Below are 26,908 nucleotides of genomic sequence, written 5' to 3' on the forward strand. Positions count from 1 at the left end.
ACACTGTGTTAGGTCATGTCACGGCAAACCTTAAACCACAAAAATGAAATGATGGTCATTTGGTTTACTGCAGGCTATTAGAGATGAAAAGTACTTTTCTGGAGGAATCATTAGAAGATTCACCACAAATCCTGAAAATAAACAATGTTTCCGCACATGAAACATCATCCTATTTGCTAATTGTGAGTTTTTGACACACAAAATACCATCTTATTGTACTAAAAACTTGTAGAAAAGTCTATGTGCATGGCTCATCTCATGGAATCTGGATAGTATTTTGTAATTCTCTCCACAGATTACCCTCAGGCTCAATTAAATCTGAATCCAAAGCTACAGGCAGCTGGTTTTTATTTGGACTTGGATGGTTTCTTACTGAGCTGTCTGGCAGGCAGAAAAATCTCAAACCTTTTATTGCAAAACCTTGGAAAATGATGCTGGCCTGTGTCATTACAGATCAAGTTATTTGTCCCTGAGTAAAATAGTAAATACTAAGAAGAACTAACTTCACTCATGCATAATGTTATAAGCAGTCAGAACAAATAGACAAAATGCACCACGACACACACAAGTGAATAAAGTCATATTATTTAAATGCACACAGGCATTTCTTTCTCATATTCGAATCATTCTTTGTATATATTTAAAACTCAAATAGCACCAATTCCACTAAAGAAACATCACTTCCTGTCTTTCAGCAGCTGAAGCTGTAGACATAAGCAAACAGTATGGAATGCTAAGACTGACACATGGCCATGGATACGACTTTTAAAGTAAAAGGGCAGCCAGGTGTTTTTCAGATACAGAGAAATAAGCCATGTGTTCTTTTTTCCAATCTGTTTTTACTTTCTTTCAAATGTATTTGTTTGCTGGGTTTATTCTATTTTAAAATTTTCTATGATCTTTTACATTTAAGTAGTGGTGATTCAAGTTCAATTAACCCAGCCCCAGCCTGATACAAGGCATTATAAAATAGTAAAGATATAATATAATATGCAGGGCTTATAACCGTAATTATACAAAATAATGAATAGAAATTTTAGGTTTATTATGGTTAACCTTAAACTTTTTTTTTTTAACATTGGGTATTTCAGGTTTCACGGTTGCAGCTTTATCAGAAACATAAGCTTATCTCCACACAAAATTTCTAAAAAATGATGTTCTTTGATACTGAACATTTACAGGGTAAAAAGTCAAAATGAGCATACAATTATACAGCATTATGTGCTTCATTTTATATATATATATATAATTAACCATCACAGAGATGAAACACTCTTTGAACAGTGTTAATCATTTGTCCATATTTAACTTATTAATATATATATATTTTAACTGCTCTAAAGGGAATTGTTTTTAAAGTTATATATATATATATATATATTATTTGTTTTACTTTAAAGAGACTTGAACATAAGACTAAAGACTGTACCTGGAACAGTTTAATCTATACAACCCTGTAACTTTTATAGATAAATATTTTTGCACCTTTTGAAAAGCACAATGTTATTTATGAAATAAAAACATTTTTTTTTAATACACCTTACGATAACTTACAAGGGCACACAGAACAGCATATGTGGGAAGTAAAACACAGATTGAAATTTTCACAATTTTGTTTATTTATAAAAAAATGCATTAATTTCAATAAATGAAAGCACAATAAAAGCATAAAAATTCAAACCTTTATTTTTCCAAATATATCTAAATTTCTATCCCCCCCTCCCCCGGCATAAAATAAGTTTCACTGGCAGAATATATATCTCACTTTGAATTTTTTAAAAACTTTTTCTCTTGCTGACTTTTATTTCTTTCGTGAAAGAAATGATTGTTTGATTGCATAGCTGTTGCACATCATACATATTCCACAAAGCTTCACCCCCATGTAACAGAAAACAATTTCCATAATCAGGGTTTAGTCATAGAAAATGACAAATTGCATTGATTTCTCTTCAGTCCACAGTTTTACAAGTCAGTCACACTCATCCAGGAGTGCTGCAATGCATTCAGTTTTCCAGGGTGAGCCTGAAGGTGGTTCCTCTCCTCGGGATTCACTCCCTTGGCTTGTGGTGGCTTCTGGCTGGCCTTGCTCTTCTCCTCATTCCAGCTATTAAATATATCACAAATTAGACAATTTTATTATTAAAAAAACAAAAAACAAGCATCACATCAAGAGACTTAAAGAAAAAGTGGAATAGCTCACAAGGGAATAAATGAAATTGCAGTGCACATTTTCATTCCAAGGTTAGATTACATTAGTTTAGATACACTTTATTAATCCCTTGGGAAGGCCAATAAAAGCTTTTTTGTTATTTTTCTTTCAGCCGCTCAAACAATTCTATTTATTTATTTATTCATTCAAACACTTAAAATAGATGAAAAATGAATAAAGAAATTTCACAAAAATATCTAAAAATAAAAAAGCCAATTTGGAAATATTACATATTTGAATAGTTCGACAAAGCATAGGAAGAAGCCTAGGTTTTGTCTTTGTTTATGGGTTTGATGTTTTGTCAGTTTTTAGTCATTTTGTGTGTTTTTTGGGGTAGTTATATGTACTTTTGTTAATTTTTTTTGGTGTTCTGTTGTAATTGTGTGTATTTTTCTGTCATTTTCTGCATTTTTGTTGTTGATTTGGAGCTATTTGTGTTGTTGCTTTGTGTGTTTTTCGAGTCTCAATGTGTTCTTAGTGTAATTGTGTGTATTTTTCTGTCATTTTCTGCATTTTTGTTGTTGATTTGTGTGTTTTTGGGGTCACTTTCTGTATTGTTGTTGTTGTTTTCTGTATTCTCCTGTCGTTTTGTGTAATTTTGTGAACACTATTTGTTTTTGGAGCTATTCTGCAATGTGTTGTTGTTTTGTGTGGTTTTGTAGTCATTTTGTTTGTTTAGGTGGTTGTTGTGTCTGTCTTTGTCATTTTACGTGTCATTTTGTGTATCTTTTGAATTTTTTGTGCATTTTGTGTACTTTGTATATTATGTTGGGCTACATATTCTTTCGAACTTCTTGAATTGCAATTTTTGGGGATTTGCATTGGGGGCTGCAAAAAATTAGACTGAGGGCCATACCCGGGCCGCCAGTTGCCTATGTCTGCTTTAAGGTGTTGAAAAAAAATCAGTGTGACACAATTTTACCTGGAGCTTTCTTGGATGCAGAGAATTTACCTCCGTCTGTTAGATTAAAAAAAAAAAAAAAAAAAAAAAAACCAGTAAGTGTATTTCGACACGTTTATGGAAAAAACTTGAATAGGAGTATTCATTTTTCACCTTTAATAATTTGTGTAATTCTCTCTGATTCCTCCTCCAAAAGTTTTGGGTTTCCATGGATGGTGGTGATCCTAGAGAAGTCTGGGCCTGCATGTCAAAAACAAAAACAATGTAATCCCAGCCTGTGTAACTTTTCCTCAAAAATACACATTTATTTTACTCTCCTGCCTACCTCAAAGGAAAAACTTCTCCTTCTCATAAATGACAAGAAGAATCAGATTTTTGACACAAACCAAGAGTTCATGAGTTTTGAGGACAGCCTACCCTGAATGATATGAGGCTTGTTCACCGTTGTGGAGCGGGATCCACCTTTAATACGGCAGAAGGGTGTTGGAAGTCATTTAAAGACTTAGCAACTTTATGGACACAGTGTCAGGTATACACATAGTCAAAGCAAAGAATATGTGGTGTTACATACATACACACTTGCATACAAATACGCAGGGTGCGAAGTATAGGTGTGCCAGGGGGCGGCATGGTCAGCCCAAGGCAGTCATTTGACTTATTCTACACATCCTGGCTACAGTTTGGTTTAATCGTCAAAGTAAAGCTGCAGGATGTTGGAAAAAAAACCCTGAAAGTTCAGAGTCAGAGTTCAGTTGGCCTCCCCATAATGGCACAGCATCATTTGCACACTGCATAATGGTTAAAACAAATACATAGACACAAGGAGTGAGGAACTTCTTGCTTGAGAGAAGAAAAATGATCATTTAGATGAAATCAGAGGAGATGCAACGAGATGACAATTTAATGTGCACCACAGGCCTCAGAGTTATTGTTTTTATTTATTTAAATTTTCTTTTCTTTTTACAGAATTATGAAAACCAAACAAACAGATGGGCTGAAAAAATAATCCTTGATTTTCTTCTCCAATCAGCCTAAAGAAATATCAATGGGCAATGCTTCAAGCTCCTATAAACATTATTATTAGAGTTTTATTTCACTACAAACAGGAAGATTTAAAGGCTTCATCCAAGCACCATCTCTATTAATTAAATAGCGAAGCTCTTAAAGGCAGTGTAAACTAGAATGCATAGATAACCAATGAAATAAATGCAGGCAAAATTAGCTAAAAAAAGTCTCTGCTTGGCTGATATTTTCTTTTTAGTCGACTAAAAATTCTAATTTGCAATAAATGTGAGATAAAGCTACCAAGCATGAATCGGGAGGATGTAAATGGTAATTTTAGAGTCTATAATGCCTTTTTCTGATTAACTCATTTAATGTTTTCCTCATTATGACACATGTTCTTTATGTGTGATTAACTAAGTCTAGTGGTGCCTGAGAAGAGATGGAATGATTTAGATCAGTGGTGTCAAACTTCATTTTAGTCCAGGGGCCAAAAACAGAGCAGTTTAAAGTGGGCCGCAGAATTTAGGCAGGAAAATGAGCAATTTCTACCTGTATGAGCCATTGTTTGCACTTCCACATAAAAATTATGTATAAATATTGACAATATCCAAGCAATAAATGCCATATATCAGCCCTTGTAGGATCTTCGCTTCAATTTCCTTGATTTTGTGACACATTTTGATTTAATTTGGGAAACACTGATCCCAAGAAAAAAATCGGAAATGTGCATTTGAAGGAGCTATGACATCAACAACTGAATTAGTTGATAATCCCCACGATGATTCATGTTTTCTCTGTCATTCTCACTTTCTCCTGTGGGCTAAATTGGATGCTCTAAAGTGCTGGGTTTGGACCCTGGGCCATAAGTTTGACATGTGAGTTAAATGAAATGACTGAAGATAAAAGCCTATTGCAGGCTTTACAGTGAATAAACTCACCAGTGATCCTCTTTCCATCTGCATCAAACTCTGCACCTGCCATTGGAAGTATTTCCTCATCAGTGCGAGCACAAACCTTTGTAGGAATTACATTTGTGTTTTAAAACCAGCGGCACTTACCCTCAATAACCCTGGTAACCTTGGTAACGCCTGGCTGTCTTTGCCCGACCCTGACTTTAGTACGCGAGGTGTCGGTCCCAATAACCCTGGTCACTTTTGTCATGGGGGGTTCTGCTTCGATGACTTTCGTTACCTTGGTGATTACAGGCTCTCCCTCCACCACCATCGTAGTGACAACTGGTTCTGCCTTGATGACTCTTGTTACCTTGGTGATGGTGGGTTTGTTCTCGATAACTCTGGTAACCTTGGTGTACGTTGGCTCCCCTTCAATGACTTGGATCACCTCTTTTGATTCAGGGACTGCAGAGACAACAACGAGAAAATATTATATTATATATTAATTTAATTAATTTCCTATATTACATTACTATTCCTGAGAAGACATGACAAGGACAAGGCTTGCAAATGATAGAAACCTGAATGTGTACCAGAGATAATTTTCATCATAGTTTTCGTAAACTACATTTTTTGAAATGTCAATAACTAAACTATGAATAACAATAATACAATAAATATATAAAATAAATATAAATATATATGTGTTTGAAATTGCACACGAACGTACTACTAAGTCTGATGTCAAAATTAGTATGTAGTGCATTCACAATAGATATAGATATTGAAATACCCAGATGTATACTATATCGAGACATTTTTAAAGTACGCACAGTAGGCAAACTAGTCATACTCAACCGCCCCATGATGCATTGCGAAGGGAACGTGAAATCGTCTTTGGACCGGTGTTCACATGGTCTGAGTTCACATCGTACTGAGATAAAAATGAATTTTTTGCTAAAAAAAGGAATTCATTTTTGTTTATTTTTGTTTTCAAAGTGAACCGACACGTGTTTTATTTGTTTATTGGATGATGTTAGGGTTAGGGTTAGCTGTATAATCTCAGTACGGAGGTAAACTCAGAACATGACACCGGCTTTAAGCTAAAAGTCAAACATCTTCTTGTCTTCCATTAGTCTTGAACACTTTTGTTAAGAGGGTTCTTGTTTTGAAGTTTACCAGAAGTTTTGTCAGTTGCACAATGGAGGGTCTCGGCAAATCTCTGAAATGTCGGTATGAAATGTGTTTCCCTGAGTTTTCTGGATCAAATGACCACGAAATGCATCTCGGGAAACTTGGAAGTCTAATCCTCCTAACCATACTTGTATAGTAGACAGTATATGCTCATTTTGGAGTTTGTAGTGCCATTGTACGGAGTACAGTATGCCATTTTGAACACAGCTTATGTTTCTTTTTGGAAGGTATCCAATAAAAACATCTTTTGTTGCGTGGAAAGCAGAACGAGCCGGTAAGAGATCCAATAGTAAGTAAGCTGTATGCCATGAATCTTAAAAAATAAATAAATAAATACATAAACTCTTGTACTTTAGATTTTAGTCGACTATATCTGTAACAGATTTTGATGATCTTAATGTCATTTAGTTGACTAAAACTAGATTCACTGAAAAAGTCCTAATGACAAATTTGAGTAAAACTGATTTGCTGTCAAAGGCATACACCTTTTTAGTATTAGATATTGTTCAATGTATTTGTCTCTGTTCAATAAATGTCTAAATAAAACAATAAATAATTTGTATTTCACTTCCAGAACTCAGCCAGTCTTCAAACAGTTTCTTCTACAGATTTATTCAGAACAGAACACATCAGTCAACAGAAACGCTTTGTCGCAAAGGCTTTTAATTCCTTCTCATTCAGGAAATTGTGACCTTGAGTCCTTGATCTCCATCTCGCTCAGTCGTCCATGTCTCGTACCTAATGACCTCTGAAGGCTTTCCTTCTCCTTTCTCCTATGTAACACGATACGTCCCACAGCATTCTTCTATTTGAACTGAATTAGCAACATCAAAAAGCCAGGCCCTTAATAGTCTCTAACTATGTTATTTACTGATAAGCCAATTTCCTTTTCCCCTAAGGAACTGATTAAATATAAGTGGATTTAAAGAGCGAAAAGAGTCGAATGAAAGAAAAAGAAACAAGAAGAGATTTTGTGTTTTTTTGAATACTGTCCTGATCTTACCTCCGATGAAGTGAGTAGTAGTGATGGTTTTCTCTGTAAAAGTAAAACAAAAAGTTAATTTATACTGTAAATGCAGGCATGCCAATATTCAAACATCCTAAACTAAAATCTTGGTATGAGGTGAACTTACTGATGAAGGTTAGAGGAATTTCTGTGTACGTGTATCCAGAAACAAACTAACAGAAAGCATCAAATGATCATGTGACAGCGTATAATAAGCATAACGTATCAAACACCCATATATATATGCTTATATTCTTTACCTTTATTGTGATGTACCTTATCAGCTTTTTTAATAACAAAAACAAATCCTGGCGACCCACTGGCAAATCTGTTGGCGATAACCGAAACATACAAACGCACTGAATAAAATCCAAATGTCCTGTTTGAATGGATTCATGTGTGATTACGTGTCCGTGTTCTCACCTGCAGGATACAGAACAGTCCTCACCACATGGATGACACCATTTGTAGCCATCAGGTCGCTGTCTGGTACAGCCACAGAGTTAACATGGATAGAGTTATTTACCTGTCAACAACGCAGAAAATAAAAAAATCTGAATATTGGTAATATTTAGAAAGCATCGAGACCAACTAAATTTACACTTCATCTGTTTGATTGGGGGGGAAAGGCTTTGATGTTAGTCTTGAATGATATATTTATCCGTTTCCAAGTGTTTCTGTTTATCTAAGTTTAGGTTAGAGGAAGCAGGAGCCTATTTCAGCTAACTGTGACATAAAATTACAGTAATCATGTTGAAACATGTGGTGAACTCCAAACATGAATGCTTTTAAACTGTAGGTGGAAATTGTCCTGCCATGAGAAAAACAATGGGCACTGCTCAGAAAAAAACTGCCTTGGGTTGGAATTAAAACCTAACATATTCGTGCTGACAGACTGAATTTTTGCAAATATACTGATTAATAATATTATTATTTTATTCATTTTTACCATTCCAAAACACATGTTTAATTAAGTTTGAACCCCGGTTAAAAACTTGTTTAAACTAACTGCTACTATTTCTATTGTTGAAAAGTACTTCAAACAAGCTCTACTCTATTCACTGAGGAAGTCCCGGAGGTCTGTTGTTTGACCTTGACAGATAACCTTGAAGCCTAAAGAAAAAGGAGACACGGCGGCTCCGCACGTGAACCAAAAGATTAAATGATGATGACTGATATGAAGGCTACCATGCAAGACTAAAAGCAAACGGGGAATAAAAGATGTTTTGAATGGGCAGAGGGAGTTGTGTGTGTTGATGGGAGTTTTCCCCAGAGAACTGATGAAGATAACCAAGATTTGAAGTAGATTAGCACCGGCTTTTTGAGACTTTTGTTGAAGTAAAAACACAAGGAATGATTGAGATTAGGTCTGAAAATGTAGACTCCGTGGGATAGATTGGAATTAGGCTTGAATATGCAATTGTGTTGGTAAAGGAGTCTACTTGAGTTTGTTGCATTGGTTTTAGAGATTATTATGATTCATCTCGCCATTCTACTCTTTAAAGCATTTTGTATTCATTCATAAATTTGTGGAGCTTGTGCAAGTTTTTGGCACGTGAAGACACCTTTCCTATGTGTAATCGAGCCTTGAGAAATTATTTCTTACATTATGTAACAATGATTTTTTTTGTGTTTACATACAGACAAAACTTGCAGATTGGTGCCTTGAAGGGATCGGAGCAGATTAGTAACTCCTCCTTGCAGACCTCCATTGATGAAGATCCCATTACTAAGGTGGTACAGAAGGATCGTTCTCAAAGCATTCAAATCACCTGTGGGAAAAAAAAAAAGCCATTTAATTAGATGTTTAAGCACATTTTAATCCGAAAAATCAAATTATGTGGAGGTTGGAAACGATTTACTTTTGAGAAGGTCAAAGTCGTCCCTTGTGAGACCATCGAAGGCGTCGTCAGTAGGTGCAAAGACCGTGTACGAGCCTTCCTGCTTCAGAACATCTTCCAGACCAGCTGTTTCCATCAGTGACAAGAAAATCCTGCATTTTTTCAAAACAATAACATGATTTGGTAATATATTCACTCAGATGTTTAAAATCAATTGCAAGAAGACTTCACCAAGAAGGAAGTTGTTGATATTTATTTTTTCTGAGTACAAAACAAAGTGTGAGGAGGTCAGGCCTTTGACAACCAATAATGGCCCACGGACTCAAGCAGATTGTTGTGACATTTGGCTCAGAAAACAATCCTGTTGATCCAGTTAAAGTCAAATTGAATTTGTCTGCATCTGTGTGGTCCAACTGTCTTACATCTGTTTCTTTAATTAGTCCTCTGTCTGTCTGTTTGTCTGGGGGCCTTTGTGTCACCGGAGAGCAATAAATCCTGCCACTTTAAAGGCACAAATCAACTGAGTGAGTATGAGAGTGACAATTCCGTGGGTATGCATGGAGTGAGCTGCAGAAATGTGGTGAACACCAGTGGAATTTTCCAGAAAATATTCAAAGAAGACGCAGCACTTGTGTTTACAGACCCTATCCATGGGTCAAACTAGATTAGGTCATGCACAAAGCTCCAAGAGCATACAAGTGTTATGAACTGACGAAATGATGTGTTTTATTGCTTATGAAGTCAACCCTTTGCTTGTAAAAAACAGATGTCGCCATTTGTTTTCTACAGGTGTTGTGTTGCCTTTTCAACCTCTCGCAAGTTAAAAAAAAAAAAAAAAAAAAAAAATCAATGATCATACAAACCAGTTATTCTCAACTGGTGGGTCGGGACCCAAAATTGGGTCGCAGGGTGAGACCAGTTGAGAACCACTGATATAAACAATAAATCATCTGTAGTTTAATGCAGTGATTCTCAACCTTTTCAGCCTGCGAACTCCAAAAATAAAGGTGCCAGGTACCGGGGACCCCCCACTGTACCTGAAGGTGGTTGAACACAAACATGAACATTCAAGAACAGTCCTGTGGTGACAGGGCCATCTATAAGGGGGAATAAAGGGGAGAGCTTTTTGGGGCACATCCATAAAGTCAGCAAAATGATGGTCCATTGTTCTATGAATCTGTGATAACCGCATTTATTTATTTATCTGAATAATATCCATTGTTATCCAGGAAGCTTATTATTATTATTTGCACCATATAGTATATATTCATCTTAAAGGTGTAAATCCTTGTTTTAATCAGAAATAAAAGGAATTAAAAGTGACCAAAAATGGTGGAAAAGGTGGTGAAATTGGCTAAAATTAGAGTGGCCAAAGATGGGCATAAAAGTGGTAAAAAAGGCTTCGAAGTGTCAATACTGGCTTAAAAGTGGCAGAATTGTGTGTGGTGGTGGTGGTGGTGGTGGTGGTGGGGGGTAGTGTAATTTAAAAAGTAGTACAATTAGTTTACAATAGGAAAATAATGGGCACGACAAATTGTGAATGTGGTTAAATTGAGAAAAAAAAGCATGAAATATGGTGGAAAAAGGGTTAATAGTGACAACAATGGGTAAACATATGTAATGTTAGGTGGAAAAAGTTCATGAGTGCCAAAAATCACTTGAAAATGTGCAAAAAAGGCATTGAAATTGAATGAAGTGGCAGAAATGTAGCAATGTAGCAAAAATTCTTTAAAAGGAGAAAAAACACAGCAAGAAAAAGTGATAAAAATGGGTTAAAATATGGCAAATTTAGTGTAGTTGGAAAAAAAGGTTAAAACAAATAAGCAAAAATTGGCTCATTATTGTTCAGAACCCCTGGTTTAATGCAAGCTAAATAAAAAAAATACAATGCGCTTACTTGAACCGTCCATCAGAGACCAGCCGCTCATGCATAGTTTGGTCGGCCGGTTTGATCAGGGTGTTCATTACGTGGAGAGCTCCATTACTTCCTTCTCGACTTCCACGCATCATGCAGGCATTCTCAATGCACACAGCCTGTCAAAGAAAGAGCATAGGCAGAGCAAAGTCAAATATCTTAAGACTCACGTCTGGCAGTTATTTATTGGAGAGTAGGATGTTCACTATGTCTCTTTTGATTGCAATCACTCAAGGATTATTATTGCCCCTAAATCAAAACCAGGTGCTTGTATTATTTAAAACACTGGTGAAAAGAACTCAATCATTGTGCCAAGAGCAGAAAATGCGGTGATTTCATTTCACCGATTCCCCACGACATGACAGAAAGGTCAAAGTGAGGATTTGCTAATGACTTACAGGTTGGTTTTTATGGTTTCCCATGTTTGCTCTGTTTCTTTGTCCTTCAAACATCTGATTTTCAAAGTTTTTTTTTTTTTTTTTTTTTTTTTTTTAACTTTTCCCCTGAAATCAGTTTACCAGAACAAATTCACGCACAAGCGCACACATTCAAACTTCTCACCGTGCGGTAAATGAAGACTCGGAGCAGTTTGCCAGCGAGCGTTTCCAGCAGCTGTCCATTGTAGAGCTCACTCAGGGTAATTTTCAACTTCAAAATGTGCTCTTCCAATATTGATCTCAGCAAGCTGTGGTCGGTTGACATCACCTCATCTGAGGAAAGAAAAGGAAAGAAAAACACATTTGAACTGATGTAAGTGAGAGACGATACAAAACAGGAAAGGGGAAAAAAATCAGTGTGCCCAAAATGTTGTACAAAGGGGGATGTTTTTCTTTTTGATCAGCAAGTGAAATAGGATTTTGACATCTAAACTCACCTGTGAATGCGTCGTTCACAGGAGCAAGAAGTGTGTACTCGGTCTTGGGACCAAGGGCAGCGGCTAGGCCCAGTTCAGACACCATGTCACTGAATTTGGTCTGGGATTCTCCCACAAGCTCCATCACTTCCTTTGCTGATAGGAATCATACAAACACAGTATTAGACAGAGGTTAATGGAACAGATTACAAGTACTCACATTACTGTGTTTGCAATTGCTTTTATGGTCACTTGTAGTTTTTGAGTACATTTCTAAATCAGTGATTTTACTTCTACTTAAAGCTGCAGTATGTAGAATCGTGTGTGCGCTCCACACTTCCCCCTCCCCTCCTGAAAAACTCACCGGTCTTCTTGGGAAAGCTTGCGTGCAGGTGCACAACTGTGGAACACTTTGCGACTGTTTTCTCCATAGAGACTAGTAACAAATGTCAGTACTTTATCTTGTGTTATTGGAGAGTTTTCTGATGTCTTAGAAACATGAGAAAACTGTATAATTCATCACTGTAACCTCAGCTTGATTGTTGTAAATATCATAATTGTATATTTGCATTATTTTTTGTAAATATCCGTATCAAATTTGTACATTATTATTATTATTATTATTATTATTATTATTATTATTATTATTATTATTATTATTATTATTATTATCTATCCCACTTTATTTTCTACTACTGTAAAGTGTGTTATTTTTACTTAATTATACACATTTATTTGTTAATGTTTTTATTCTTTTATTTGTGATTTTTTTTTCTGTGGCTGTAACATAAGAAAGCACGTATCATTCACTGCTGTGAGGACAGTAGGAGGTTTACAGCCACTCCTCCGCCTCCTGATCCCAGCTGATCAGAGCAGACAGACTCCACACTGCAAATGAAATGGGTCTGTTCTCTGTTTCCACCTTTGATAATGTTTCTTATAGTTTTACAAGCTTTTTATTCCGTCTGTTATCGCTCTCTCTCTCTGACTCGGGTCAGACAGCGCACGGACTGAAAGCGCATCACGTTCAGTTTGCCGCACACCGAGGAACCTCACCGCGGACCCCGTTCCTCCTGGACACGTTTGTGCCTTTATTCTGTTGCTTCTCCAGCACCAGATTAAACGTAATGCACCGTGACAAAACAGCATTGAATGGAGGTTATTTTGTCATTTTTAGAGTTCATAAATGTATCTATACTTAGAGCCTGAGAAATGCTTTTATTTTGAATTGAATTCATTGGTGTTATTTTATTAAAATAAATAAAAATACTTGTATATTTTGACAAACCTTTTATTTTATACAGATGCCTTTGTGGAAAATAAATCAAGTTCCAATTGTGCAAGATTTGGTCTCTTCCTTTCTCTTCCAAGATGTATTACCAACTAGTGAAAGTAACTCGTAAATTTTACTTTGAGTAATATTTAACTGAGCTACCTATTACTTGTACTTGAATATTTTATGTATGACTTACTTGTACTTGAGTACAATTTCAATAAAGTAACATGAGTAGGACATATCAGTACTCTTTATACCACTGCTATTAGAAGCAACACAAACACAACACAGTAATCCAGTGGCAGCAGATTCTCTCTGTTTCTCACCAGAATTAGGGACCAACACCTCATCAATGAGGTGGATGACACCATTAGTGGCAACGATGTCTTTCTTCAGGACCATCTTGATGCCATTGACGGTGAGAGTGTTGCCATCACAACCAATCTCGATGTTGCTTCCCTCAGCCGTTTCATGCACTGATCCAGCCATGATTGCCTCTCCACACTGGACACTGTTCAACAGGTGGTAATTTACCAGTGCTGATGGAATGAAAGGAAACAGTAAATCATCCTTCAGATCAAAATCTTCAGTCACGCTTCAATAGTCTTTGTAGACTTTGTAAGACTTGGGGCTTTACGATCAAAACTAAACTGAGGTCAAATAATAAACATGTGACTGCAAACACTCTGACACTTTTTATCAACATTAGATCTGGAATTATGCCTCATCTAAATCTAACTGTCAAATAAAGAGAGAGGAATTCCATTGACAACACAGGAGCTTTTCAAATTTGCCAAAATTAAAAGGCAATCAACTAAGTCTGACATTAGCTTGTACCCCAAACTTATGGTAATAACTTCTTCCCTTTCCTGTGTTTCAAATGTTTTTAATTAGCAGCATCTCGTGAGTCGGTGTGTAATATAATAACTGATCATTTATTTTTACAGGCGCATACACTGATTCTATTGCACGACTTGGACAAATCATAAACCCACAACATTGACAAAGGATCTCATCCAAGCACATTAATACTCTGGTTGTTTAATCTCACTCTTTTGATGGAGGTCCATGAGCAATTAACTGGAGTCTGTATATTCAATATTGTCAAAAATTATTGTAAAAGGCTTGTTTAAAATCACATAAGTAAATGGAAGTGACACTTTACCATAGGATAACCATTCTGTGTCATAAATTTCTCTCTACAGAAGTTTCAGTCTGGTGAAACTCTAACACGATCATTAGTCCTATACATATATACATCTTTCAAGAAGTACACTTTAGCATTTCTCACATTGGGATTAATCAAGGAAGATTAATCCAGAGATCTATATAGATCAATGTTCAAAGCCATCCATTTCATCAAGTTTAACTATGACGCTAACTTTTTGTATATATTTTTGTTATTTATCTTCTGTGTTTCGTATTGTATATTTTGTTGTATACTGTATATTTTATTGTATATTTCCTGTGATTTTTATTCTTTTTGGGTCACATTTGAACATTCTGTCCAGGGATTACAGATGAAAAATAGCCTCCTGGCTGAATGTTCTGCATTTACTGTATGGATATTAATGTATACTGTCCCTGTTAAATAAACCAATAAATAAATGAATTAGCTAGATCTAATACAATTTTTTTTCATAATGCACATTGGAGAATGTATTTTCTGAATGACAAATGAAAATCTATCCCATTCTATTCTATTTTGATGTCCATCTGTGAATGTCTGTGGGTAAATCTCCTTTCTGCCTCTGGTCTCTCACAGGTGAAGCCCATCGTCCTGATTACCCTCACTATGTAAGGTGTGCTTGCTTCTACATTTCAACACTTTACCTCACTGCCAAAAACCTTAGAGACTTATGTAAACCTTGAAACACTTCTCAGACTGTTATTCTAACCTCTGTTTCATTAAATGGTTTTTAATTGTAAAATTAAATACAAATACATTCTCAACTTTTACTTCAAACCAAGCCTAAATTTCCTCTACAGTCCCCAAAAACATGTATGGTAAAATAAATATGGCTTTAAATGGTCTGTTGTCTGAGTTTCAGACTGGTTGGTTACACGAGGCTGTGCCATCATCTGTGCATCCCACCTGCAATCACATCCTTGTCATTCATGATGCGTTCCAGGTATCCTGGGCTCAGTTTTTCAAAGGCTTCATTAGTTGGAGCAAACACAGTGTAGTGGCCAGGCTGACCCAGCTTGTCCATTAAACCTGAAGCTAAAGCAGCAGTCTGCAAAAAGACCAGACGAAACATGAAACCAATTGATGTCGTGAACACACGCTGCAACTATTACAAGCAGAGCTGCCTTGTTTGTTTGTACATACACTGAAAGAGATGAGATCGTCATCGATTTCCAGGTGGTCCTTTATAGTGTTTCCCACAGCGCTAATGACCCGATCGATCACATGCACGACACCATTGGTAGCAACCTGGTTTCCATGGATGATCCTGGCACAGTTTACTGTGACGATCTACAGATTGAAAAGCAATTTAAAACTCATGATTCAAATGTTTATAGAATTTTTTACATGTCGATGAGTAAGAATGACTCACCCCGTTGGAATAGTGGTTAAAGTAAAGCCCTTGGTCATTGTACATGGAGGTGACACTCAGGCTATCCTTCATGTCTTTAGTCAACAGACGACGATTCACCATGTGGAAGTGCAGAGCGTTGTACAGCTCGATATTCACGTTGCTCACAAGCGCAGACCGCATTTCCTTTGGAAAACCGACATCATATGAATAAGGTGTGTGTTAGCTTTTCAATCTCAAGTGTACTTACAGGGTCCAACTGATCCCAAGCTTCATTGCTGGGTGCAAACATGGTGAACGAGCCTTTGCCCTCAATTTCCGCTCTTAGCTTTGACACGTCGGAGTACTGCTGTGTGGTCGTGGCTTTTACAAGCCCCAGTGTTCCATACACGTGGTCAATGGGAGCCACTGGTGGGGAAAAAGAAGAAGAACTGTTGACTTTGACATTGGTAGATCAGAGAATATTGTTGAGTTAACAGACTCAAAACGCAATGTGAGTCACTGACCTGCAGGGCATCCTCTCATACCCTCCAGCTTCATGTATCCAGGGCAGCATTCATACAAAACCTCCCTGCCATTGAAAACACAGAAACCATAACGTCACTAACTCTGTCATAATGATATTGATAATTCATTAAATGAAAGGAAAACATATTCTGGAATGCAAGAATAGGCAAGTCAAGAATAGCATTTGTTACATTAAAAGAAATCTGGAAAAACAAGAACATCAGTTTAAAGACCCAAAAATGGTTACACTTTACTTGAAGTTTTATACATAAGGCTGACAATACGCCGTCATTATGTATCATTAGCATGAATAAGGTGTCATGAAGACTGTCGTTAAGTGTTATTTGCTAAATTATGACACCTTTGGAGCTATGTTGGCATTTTTTGGGTAAGGTGGAGGCATCTAGTGGGGTTAGGGTTAGGGTAATGAAGGGTTAGGGTTTGGGTAACAAACAGCACTTGATCACAACCTTCATGACACCTTATTCATGCTAATAACAGGTGTCATTTATGTCTAATACTTCAAGTAAAGAGTAACCGGCCAAAGTAACAATTTTCGAGACAAATGTAAAATCAGTGACAATCAGAGACTTGGAAGCAAACGAAACATACAGAGAACAGAAGAGGATAACCGTAAGTCAGTAAGTAAGTAAGCAATTGTATTAGTAATACTGGCAATTATTGCTTTGCTGTGGGATTATTGGGTTTAAGGAAACCCTCCAGACTAAGATATGACATTTTATTATATTTAGACATAAACATCACCGTTACAGCCATTTACGTAGGGCAAGGGCCGGGCTCATTTAACCATTAAAAATTTTTTTTAAATTAAATCTAGGAATATACTGACACAAAAAAAGGCTCAGACACCCACACCAAAAACCAAATTAAAACCTGTATTTTCATTGATTATGAAGCCTAACAATGTAACCAATAGATAGGAAAGAAATTAGATGATCGATATTTGTTTTTAGCGTATTTTACAGCTGATTTAGGACCGCTATCATAATAATGCTAACAGAAAGCTAACACAAGAGGAAGGATAACTTTTACTAGGTTATTTATTTCAGTCTCAGCATTTGTGATTCATTATTTGAATTAACTGAACTTTAGTAATTGAGAATGTAATCATAATTGTAAGTGGAAAAAAATGCTGGTCACTGTAATCGTAATTGAATTGTAATTGGACATGGATAATTGAAAATGTATTCGTAACTCAACCCTGCATAGGGCCATATGGTACATATATGGTCAAAAAAGGCACATGCAAAATAAAAGCAGGATCCCAGCATCCCACAAATAATGTGAATGTGCTTCATTAAATACTTTCATAAACAAAGAATAAGAATATACAGTAATTCACACAGACAACTGCACCATGTAAAAATAGCTCAGATAAATACTGTAAGTCAATCTAATTCCTCATCTCTACAGCAACAGCAGCAAAACCAAGAAAACAAAAGAGTAGACATTTCTTTCTGACACTGACAAAAACCTACTGTGAAAACAATTTGGTCCAAATGTTTTTTTGTGCCTGGAGTCTGTAAGTGTTAAGTCAATAGTTTTGAACCATTTTCTTCCGACTGGTTTTTGAGAGATTCAATACAACCCCACACAAGTTGAAATGATTTACCGTTGGGAGGTGAAAGGAACTCTTTATCAAAAATGACTCAGCTCAGCGCCAATAATAATTTAAAAAAAAAAAACCCCAGACAGGAAGTGCGTTCAACTCCTAAACATGCCGGACTCAGCAGCTCAGTTGACCCGTGCTCCTGAATAAGCAGCACAGTTTAACAAGAAATGCGGTAGCACTTTACTGCTGTGTTATGGAAAGACAGACTGCAGCATGGGAGGCAAGACACTGGATTGAAAATGGAGATTTAATAAGGAAATTACAATGATTGCTCCTCACATGGTAATTTACTGAAAATCATCAACTTTTCCGAATCTTTCCTTGCTAAAAACGTTTTGAGCAAAGTTCCAAAAATACAGGAAGGGAGTCAACACTGGCTGCTATGAGGTACCAGAATAAACAGAGAGTACACTGTGTGTTTCTATAGAAGCTTGACTGGGATCTACTAACTGTTAGGTTTGCATTTGAAGGGGAAAAAATAAAAATTTTAAGCATTTTAGTTGAGTTACCCCTGGAGTCAATTCAGTACTTAATCAAAACAAAATGCTGAAAGAGAGAAATATCTCACATTTTATTTTTCTTACTCTGCCCACAAAGCTCAAATCTTTTGCAAATGTATAACTTTTTTTTGTAACACTTTACTGGAAGTTTTATACATATGGATGACATTACGCTGTCATTATCTGTCATTAACAGGCTGTTAATACGCTAAACTACGACACCTTTTGCTTAATTATGACACCTTTGGAGCTATGTTGGCATTTTTTGGATTAAATGGAGGGATCTAGTGCGGTTAGAGTTAGGGTTAAGGTTAAGGTTAGGTTAATGAAAGGTTAGGGTTAGGGTATTGAATGACAGTTAATGACAGCCTTCATGACACCTTATTCATGCTAATGACAGGTGTCATGTCATAATAATGACAGCGTAATGTCAGCCTTTATGTACAAAACTTCAAGAAAAAAAATAGGCATGTTTTATTTATTAGGAGTTGTGAACTAGTATTAGCTTTAGGTTATTTACATAACCTTGGTTCTATGAGTAAAATGAGTGGGATGTCTCACTATGGGATGCACTCCCATCTGCAGTGCTCAGAAACATTTTTCTCAATCTGCCAATCCTAATTGGCTGGTGAAACATATCTGTCCGCCAGGGGCACACCTTATTCAAAATAAGCACCTCTTCTCACTCGCCCAAGCAAGAAGGGTTGTCTGGTGAGACATCTCACTCATATTACTCATAGAAACGGGGTTATGTAAAAAACCTAAAGTTCTATTACATAATATTTTGTGAGATGTCTCACTATGGGATGTGGTCGAGCTCGTATTGCAGACATGCTTATTGACCAGCCTGCAGGGCAGATATCTGTACACATTAGGTCACTAAAACCGCCCATGCCACACATGTCCAGCATGTAAAAGCGGACAAACATGAGAGTTGAGGTCCAACTCGCTGCCGCATAAATGACCTGAACAGTCACTCCCCTGAACAAAGCCCAGGATGTGGCGAGACCCCGAGTTGCGTGCGCACACATACCCCAGGCGGCCACAGACCCTGACTTGTATAAGCTAAAGCAATAGCCTCCACAACTCAGTGTGACAGGCGTTGCTTAGTAACAGCCTTCCCCTTACAGGGATTAGCCCAGGAGACGAACAGCTGATCGCTCCTCCTGAGGCTCCTTGTCAGGCCGCTGCTCACCTTGTGAGGCAGAAAAGGCCAACAGGTCACCGGGCACTGAAAGAGGACGTGTCTCCACTGGAGGCACCATCCCTCAAAAACCCTCCACTTGCAATCATAAAGAGACCTAGCGCAGGGGGCTCGAGCACTCTGTATAGTGGAAATCACACTCTGTGAGAGTCCCACGGCTGACAGATTGCGCCACTCAGGGGCCAAGCCCACAGTACCAGGCACTCTGGGCGCAGGTGGAAAACCAAGCCCCTTGCCTGCGACAGCAGGTCCCTGGGATGTGTGTCGCACTCAGTGAGAGTAGATGACCACAGCTCCACAGGATCAGTTTGTGTGCCAGCATATGCAACCGACGGGAGCGCAACCCACCCTAGCACCCGTCGGTTGGAGGGGCCTTGGCATTTCTGCACTGACGCAGGCAGAGAGACCAGGTAGATACTGTAGCTCAATGCTACCACGTGGCGGCTAGAGGGTGTGCTAGCCGGGATGCGGGCCAACGTGCGCAGAACCGCTGGAGGCATCGAGGGCAGCGCTGGGCTCGAGACGACAGCTGGTGTGCTGGCATCTGGAAGCTCTGGACCGTGGTGTGGTATCGAGCGTGGAGCTGGGCAGTTCACTGGAGTGTGAGTGCCCGCGAGGTTGGCCAACAGAGAGACGGACCTTCAGAAACGTCGGGGGCAGCGTTGGAGCCAAACCGTCAGCTGGTGTGCCAACGCCTGGAGGTTTGCGACCACAGAGTGGTGCCGAACGGGGACAGCGCCGACCAAGCGGAGGCAAGGCAAGCGCTGGCTTCTTCTTGACCTGGTGTGGTCCACAAAGCAAGTGCGTCCATTCTATCAGCGCCTATCGATGGAGGCTTGAAAATAATCTGTCTGTGGACAGTTAGGCTGGAAAAAAACGTGAGATATGCTTGAGAGTAAGAAGAGGTGTCTGAATGAGGTGTGTCTGTCCTCCTCCTCCTCTTATAGGAGGTTGGTGTGTGCCTGGCGGACGGACACGTTTCACCAGCCTTTCAGGATTGGCAGATTGGGAAAAAGGTTTCTGTGGGCTGCAGATGGGAGTACATCCCATCGTGAGACATCTCATGAAATATTATGAACCAAAACTACATAGTATGTGCATCACATCAGCTGTAAACTTTGGTATCTATGTTGAATTGCATTGTCCCTGTTAAATAAATATGTGAATAAATAAATTAATCTGATTGTAAAGCTTTCATCTTTTGCAAATTTTTAAACTTTTTTACAGCCATTATTTCTATGGAGTAATCACTCTCTGCATTAGAATACATTTTAAATAAAGATCCCCCACAGAACTAGCTGTCAGCGAGGTATGACGTCATTGGTGGCTGGCTGCTCTATGACTGAACTAAATAATAGATGTAGGGGAGAGTGGAGACCGTTCCCTGCACTTCTGCCAGGACCCTGGCAATGTTGATGCAACGAAATGCTCAATGTGGTTTCCAGATGAGCTGACTGGGCCACACGGGACATGGATACACACGCACAGATTCACTGTACACACACGCACAGATACACTCACACACACAGAGCCTGGGGTGACATTAGCTCATAACTCTGCATGTTTCATCTTTTATGTAATCAATGTTTCTTGGACACTGCAGTGCACAAGTGTTTCCTGTTACAAAGGGCTGCAGTTCTTATTGTGAGTCAAGGATATGTTACTTGACATGTTCCTCCTGGTATTATTAGGAAAAAGCTACAAATAGCCTCAACATTTACACTCATCCTCTGGTAACCACATGCTACGCCTGTAGCACTAGCACAGAACATGGCTCTTTGAGGAGAATTGTTTCCACCTGAGCATCCAGTATTGTCTGCTTGTTAGAATTAAGACACAGAGACATCCTAAATTAGATTAATATATGAATCACATTTAATTTACTAGGTAAAACAACAATATATATATATATTATTATTTTTTTTATTTTTTTTTGCATTAGTGGTCAGTGCATTGCTAAGTGCTCTTGTTAGCACAGCAGCTGCAGCCTAACGTACACTTACACATACACTCACACCCCCTCAATCCTAATCTTTCAACAACTGCATATCCATTTTGGAAGTAATCACAGCTGGGTGGATTTTCTCCACTGCCACAGAACAATGCGCTCACTGTGGCCACAGGCAGACAGGGAGACAAATGCAAACTCGGAAAAGATTTAGCAGATAGCTTATTTACCTTTCAGCTTGTTTGGGCTTTTTTTGTCTTAATGTGAGGAAAGATAAGACAAGTTACCAACACAATGTGCAGATGTTTAAAAGCTTCCGTGATTATTTTATTAAACCCTCACCCGACACTTCTTTTCCAGAGGCACACACACATTTCCACGTACAGACAGGTAATGTTTCTTTTAAATGGTTATTCGAGAGCAGATGAAAACTGGGCTCAGAAATACATTCTTAAGGGACACAACGAGGTATATAAACATGCAGAAATGACTGTGTAAAGTTGGGTGTTTAAAATATAATGTTGATATTGCTGTAGCAAAGATATTTGGAAAAATCTGTTTTTTGGTTTTGTGTGAGAGGTAATGGGCTTATTGGGGAGAAAAAACATACAACTTTAATGAAGATTTCAAAACATACGGTAGCAGATTAGGGCCAATTTTGATAGAGAAAATATTTTTTGGGCAAATGAAGAATAAAGTCGAAATGTCGAGAACAATGTCCGCTTCCACAGATTTGACTTTATTACCTTCGACTTTTATCACAATATTGTATTTGAGTTTTTTTTCCAAAATTTTGACTTTAATCTTACCTTTTCGACTTCAATCTAGACATTATATTTCTACTTTATCTTTACATTTCGACTTTATTCTTGATTTGCCCAAAATGATTTTCTCCATCAAATTGACCCTAATCCGCTTCTGTAAAAACACAACTGTTTCACATAAAATAGATTTTTTTTAGGTTAGATTTTTTCTATCAATCATAGTTTTTGGGATTCTGAACTGACTTGCAGAACAGCTGGTGACTATATTAGTCATACTTTGCACAAGTTATTCTCATAACTCTACTCTCAAACTGAACGTGTTAAAAGCTTAAAATATGACTGATGAATATAAATATGAGAAATGGTTTCGGCAAAGTACAACTTTTAATATTGTGAAATACTTCTGAGAAACTCACTTTTTGGTCCTCTGGTGAAGTTAAGCTCCAGCTGATGCTCTCTCTACATTAGCAAGATTTTTCATTCTCTTATTTTTCCTTGTTGCATTGAATTGTTTGATTGTTTTTCCATTTTATTCGCTTCTAAATAACCCACTCTTCTATGTTTACAGATTTTACAGCTGTCAAATAAACCACAAACAATTATCTGTACCTGTAGCTGCTCCGTCAATAAATCATCTCAACAAAAAAAAATAAACAAATTGAAAAAAAAAAATGCAGCTGAGAATCCTAAGTTTGGGTCGAAGTGATGGGCCATGAATTACATCTTTGGCTTCCTCTGTGGTAGACAGACACACTTCTTTATCCTCCTTAGGACTCTTTTTTTTTTTTTTTTTTTTTTTCCTGAGGACTGTTAACATTTCAGATGGGAAGTCAAGCATCAATCACTACTCAGTGCTTACTTACAGGGCTATGATAGAGCAGACCTTTGTCTGAGAGGCAGCAGGACATGCTCAGACTAGAGGAGAAGCGAGAGGTGATCTGACATAAAGAGTCGGACCGTATTTAATTCCAGATGCAGGTGGCTGAGGGCATGATGGGGGAAACACTGTCTGTTTCCTTTAAAGGCATCATGGAGAGGAACATGAGACGCCTTCAGAACCAGACAACCAAGCCAGTAAGAATCCTCACATTCAATGTAAGAACTGCGCTGAGAAGGTCACTGCTGACAGGCTTTTTCTTTGACTTTATATTAGATTCAGTTCTACTCTTTAAACAGTTTTTAGGAATGTTCTCACAGTTTAGAGCGGTTTTTCTCAAATGGGGGTACGCAATGGCACTACAAGGGGTACTTAAGAGAGAGTAAAATTAACAAATGAAAGGCAAGCATTAAAAATATGGGGTTTTATAACATTTATTTTTAGGTTAAAAATGATCATCATACTAATTATTATCAGCAACTCACAAAACGACAACAAAATACACAAAATGAAACCAACCACACTTGCACACTAAGAAAGAAAATACTTACCATTAACAGCAACACACAAAACAACAACAAAGACGCACTAAATGAGAGAGAAAAATACACAAGAACACTACAAAATACACAAAAATAACAGAGAAACACACAAAATGAGATAAGAAACAACCAAACGACACCAAAAACGCACACAGAGAGGATAATTTAAATAGCAACACACAAAAACTACAACAAAAACATGCAAAATAAGAGAAAAATATACAGAATAATGAAAAGAGCAGAAAAACAACAACAAACTATAGAAATAAATCTATTCAGGAGGCACTAAATACTGTTTCATTCCACTTATTTATTAATTAAGATTCCTTAAAAAATCACTCATTTATTCCATCATTATGCTCTATAGTTGTTTTTTCAGTGTTCTGAGCAAAATGTTGTATAGTCGACATAAGGGGGGTACTTGCATTCAAAAGTAGGAGAAAGTGGGTACTTGGGCCAAAATAATTTGATAACCACTGTATTAGAGATTATGTATACAATTTAAAAAAAAACCCACATATGTCAAAGTGAAGGCCCGGGGGCCAAATCTACACCTTAAGAGCATCAGATTTGGCCCGCAGGAGAAAGTGAAAATGACAGAGAAAACATGAATCATTGTGTAAATTACCAAATAATTCAGTTGTAAATTGTCAACATTTTTCCAAAATCCTGGAATTTTTCTCAATTATTGGACAAAATCTCCCCAAATAAATCACAAATTGCTCAAAAAATAAACAAATCACAGAACATTTAAGTATCTGTCACTTATTGCTGATCACTTCCATACTTTGTCTAATTTATAACTGGAAGTGAAAACTTGGGCACATTAATGTTGAAATTGTTTGTTTTCCCGCCTAAAACCTGTGGCCCACTTGTGATCAAACTGCTCCGTATTTGGCCCCTGAACTAAAATGAGTTTGACACCCCTGATATAATCAATTTAAATGATTCTGTTTCTGGGGCTAGACTTACGTCTTCTTGCCGCAGATGGAGCCTTTGTACCAGTTTCTGCATGTGCTGAAGTACTTCTTGTTGGTGCCCAGGACTCGCTGCATAGCGCACACATTAGGTCTGGGGGGGGGGGGGGGGGGGGGAGACGAGTTAGGGGGGGTGAAAAAAAGGAGGCAATAGATGAGCAAAGGCCAGTACAATCAAACAGATGAAAAGAACCTCTAGATTATCAATGGAAGAAAGGAAATTAACGTAAAACTATTTATACAAAATTTGATATGGAAAAGTGTCCAACAATTTTTTTAATGGTTATTTGCAATTAACAAGATAGTTTAAAAATTTGTTTTTTTTTCCTGTATGTTTCAATTTTGTTGTACATTTCCCAACCAAAAGAGTAAGTAATTATTAATGTCAAATGCATTTTGTCCATCCATTTTTCTTTAAATGGACAAAAAAAAAACCTCATTGTATGTTATATTTATGTTCAATACTCCACATTTGGGTTTTAAAACATGATTTGGTTTTAAATCTATGAAATGCATTTTATTTTCATTTTCATAAAGCATAACATCTATCAAAATGGGCTTTAGTTATTTACTTCAAAAATCATGCGTAGTTTGGATTTGAATGTTAAAGTCAAATCCAAAACATGTCTTTTATTTGAAGTCATTTCAAATTGAAACTACACAATATTGATTACAAAAACAAACCATTATTCTAATGACTAATTTGCCACACCCTGGGCATTAGATTTGAAATGTTCCCATCCACCCATTCCATTGCAAATCCCTCCTCCTTACCCTTCCTTCCTGGCTCGGATGCGGCTGTGTGAGACTATCTTGTCATAAGCGGACGAATCCACGCTCCCAATAGAGCAGCAGAGTGCCACCAGCACAGAGGTCAGCACCAGCAAGCAGTGCATCCTGGGCAGTTATCAGTCCTTAGTGATACAGGGGTAAAAACACACACACACTCCTTTTTTTAAATACACACTCGGTGCTACCTCTAAAAAACACAGGGGATGTGGGAGCCGATGTGCAAAAGGGGGAGCTTTTGTACCAACAGGGCCACCCTTTCCCAAACACACCCACCCTCCGTTTACTCCCCCACTGTCTTTTCCATACCATTACGTAGTGTTCTCACCCACACACACACCCTTCTACAGTCAAAAAAAAAAAAAAAAAAAAAATCCTGAATCGTGTACAGGCCTCTTGCATCTCCCTCCCACATGTTGTTTCACATGAATTTTCAGAACTTTTTGAACCTCCATCACATCCCAGTGCACCAAGGGCACCCAGTTTCAACTGTTGCATCGCTCAACACTAGCACTCGTCTTCTGGTAATGCACTGAATGAGGAAACATTCTGAGATTACGATCCTTGGTAATATCATCTAAAGAGGCTGACGGATGTGGATGAAGGAAAAAAGTGGGATGATAAAAGAAAACAAATTTACATCTCGACCTGTCTTTTCGTTCTCTAATCCCTGATGAAACTCTCCCCATGTTACTTTTATGTTGTCCACTTACTTCCACCATCCTCTCCTCCTTATCCTCCCTGCTGTCATGTCCGCTACTCATTTGATCAACTCTGGCTCCATCCCAGACATTTTTCCTACTGCTGTCTCCAAACTCCCACATTGCCGTCTGAGCTTAACAAGTCGAGGTCCATCTTGGGATAGCCTGCCAGGAGGCTGTCATGCATTGTTTCAACGTGTGAACAATAGCAGGTGTTCCAAGGATACGTAGATGAAGCTGATTAAAGGAAATTAAAAAAAACTGCATTTTATGTAAGCTCGTAATAGCAGAAAATAAACGCTTTTTGGCTTGAAAAAGACATTAGAAAATTAAGTTCTTGAAATCAGTAAAAAATCTGTCCTTTTATGAACTACAGCACACTTAATGACCTTATAAGCCCCAATTTCACAAACTACCGCAATGCAATCTGTTTGTCTGACCTCCTTCTGCAAAATAAAAACAGTATTTAATTATACTAATGCAGTGCCCTTAGGAAGTATGTATAGCTATAGAAAAGTGGGAGGTTAAGTAGGTTTTTCATGGATGTCCAAATGAGGTTGTGTTGGAATGTGGGATGTCAGGGACATTTAGGTTTGTTTGTGAAACATGTAGAGTGATAACTATTCCTTTTTCATATATTTTGGCTTTTAGCAAGGAAACTGTCGGGAGTTGAACCCTATCTATTCCGATTCCAGTTCGTTGTCCTCGCAAATCCGGATCTCGTCAGACCGGAACAGACTCGGTCCGGACTCGTTTAGTGTCATTAATCCACAGTCAGTTTAGAAGCTCACGGAATTTGTAAAGCATTTGTGAAATTTCTTGCTTTAATATAC

General features: G+C 37.7%; 1 protein-coding gene across 2 annotated transcripts; it reads right to left on the minus strand.

Annotated features, from left to right (window-relative positions):
• Positions 1 to 1,665: 1,665 nt before the first annotated feature.
• On the minus strand, positions 1,666 to 25,595 carry LOC114475253 (periostin-like). Of its 2 annotated transcripts, XM_028465924.1 has the most exons (23): positions 25,360 to 25,595; positions 24,581 to 24,679; positions 16,140 to 16,204; positions 15,884 to 16,041; positions 15,655 to 15,819; positions 15,426 to 15,572; positions 15,189 to 15,330; positions 13,420 to 13,632; positions 11,839 to 11,973; positions 11,526 to 11,674; positions 10,947 to 11,083; positions 9,071 to 9,201; positions 8,850 to 8,980; positions 7,632 to 7,734; positions 7,469 to 7,536; positions 7,336 to 7,381; positions 7,206 to 7,238; positions 5,174 to 5,473; positions 5,054 to 5,089; positions 3,528 to 3,572; positions 3,264 to 3,350; positions 3,132 to 3,167; positions 1,666 to 2,104 (listed from the first exon to the last, which is right to left on the minus strand). In XM_028465924.1, the coding sequence occupies exons 1-23, from the start codon at positions 25,479 to 25,481 to the stop codon at positions 2,049 to 2,051; spliced, it is 2,604 nt and encodes an 867-aa protein (XP_028321725.1). In that variant the 5' UTR covers positions 25,482 to 25,595; the 3' UTR covers positions 1,666 to 2,048. The 2 variants fall into 2 exon arrangements, with proteins under 2 accessions (XP_028321725.1, XP_028321726.1); XM_028465925.1 differs by lacking the exon at positions 3,528 to 3,572.
• Positions 25,596 to 26,908: the final 1,313 nt, after the last annotated feature.

The sequence above is a fragment of the Gouania willdenowi genome, chromosome 14, assembly GCF_900634775.1.
Source record: "Gouania willdenowi chromosome 14, fGouWil2.1, whole genome shotgun sequence".
NCBI classification, from domain to species: Eukaryota; Metazoa; Chordata; class Actinopteri; order Blenniiformes; family Gobiesocidae; genus Gouania; species Gouania willdenowi.

Bases quoted from the DNA above. Each gene is read 5' to 3' on its own strand.
- LOC114475253 (XM_028465924.1), bottom strand. From the start codon at position 25,481: ATGCACTGCTTGCTGGTGCTGACCTCTGTGCTGGTGGCACTCTGCTGC. The intron at 11,974-13,419 runs GTGAGAAACAGA...GATTCCTATCAG, and splicing joins GGTGTTGGTCCCTAATTCTG to CAAAGGAAGTGATGGAGCTT. The intron at 7,735-8,849 runs GTATGTAAACAC...CGTTGTTGACAG, and splicing joins CCAATCTGCAAGTTTTGTCT to GTAAATAACTCTATCCATGT.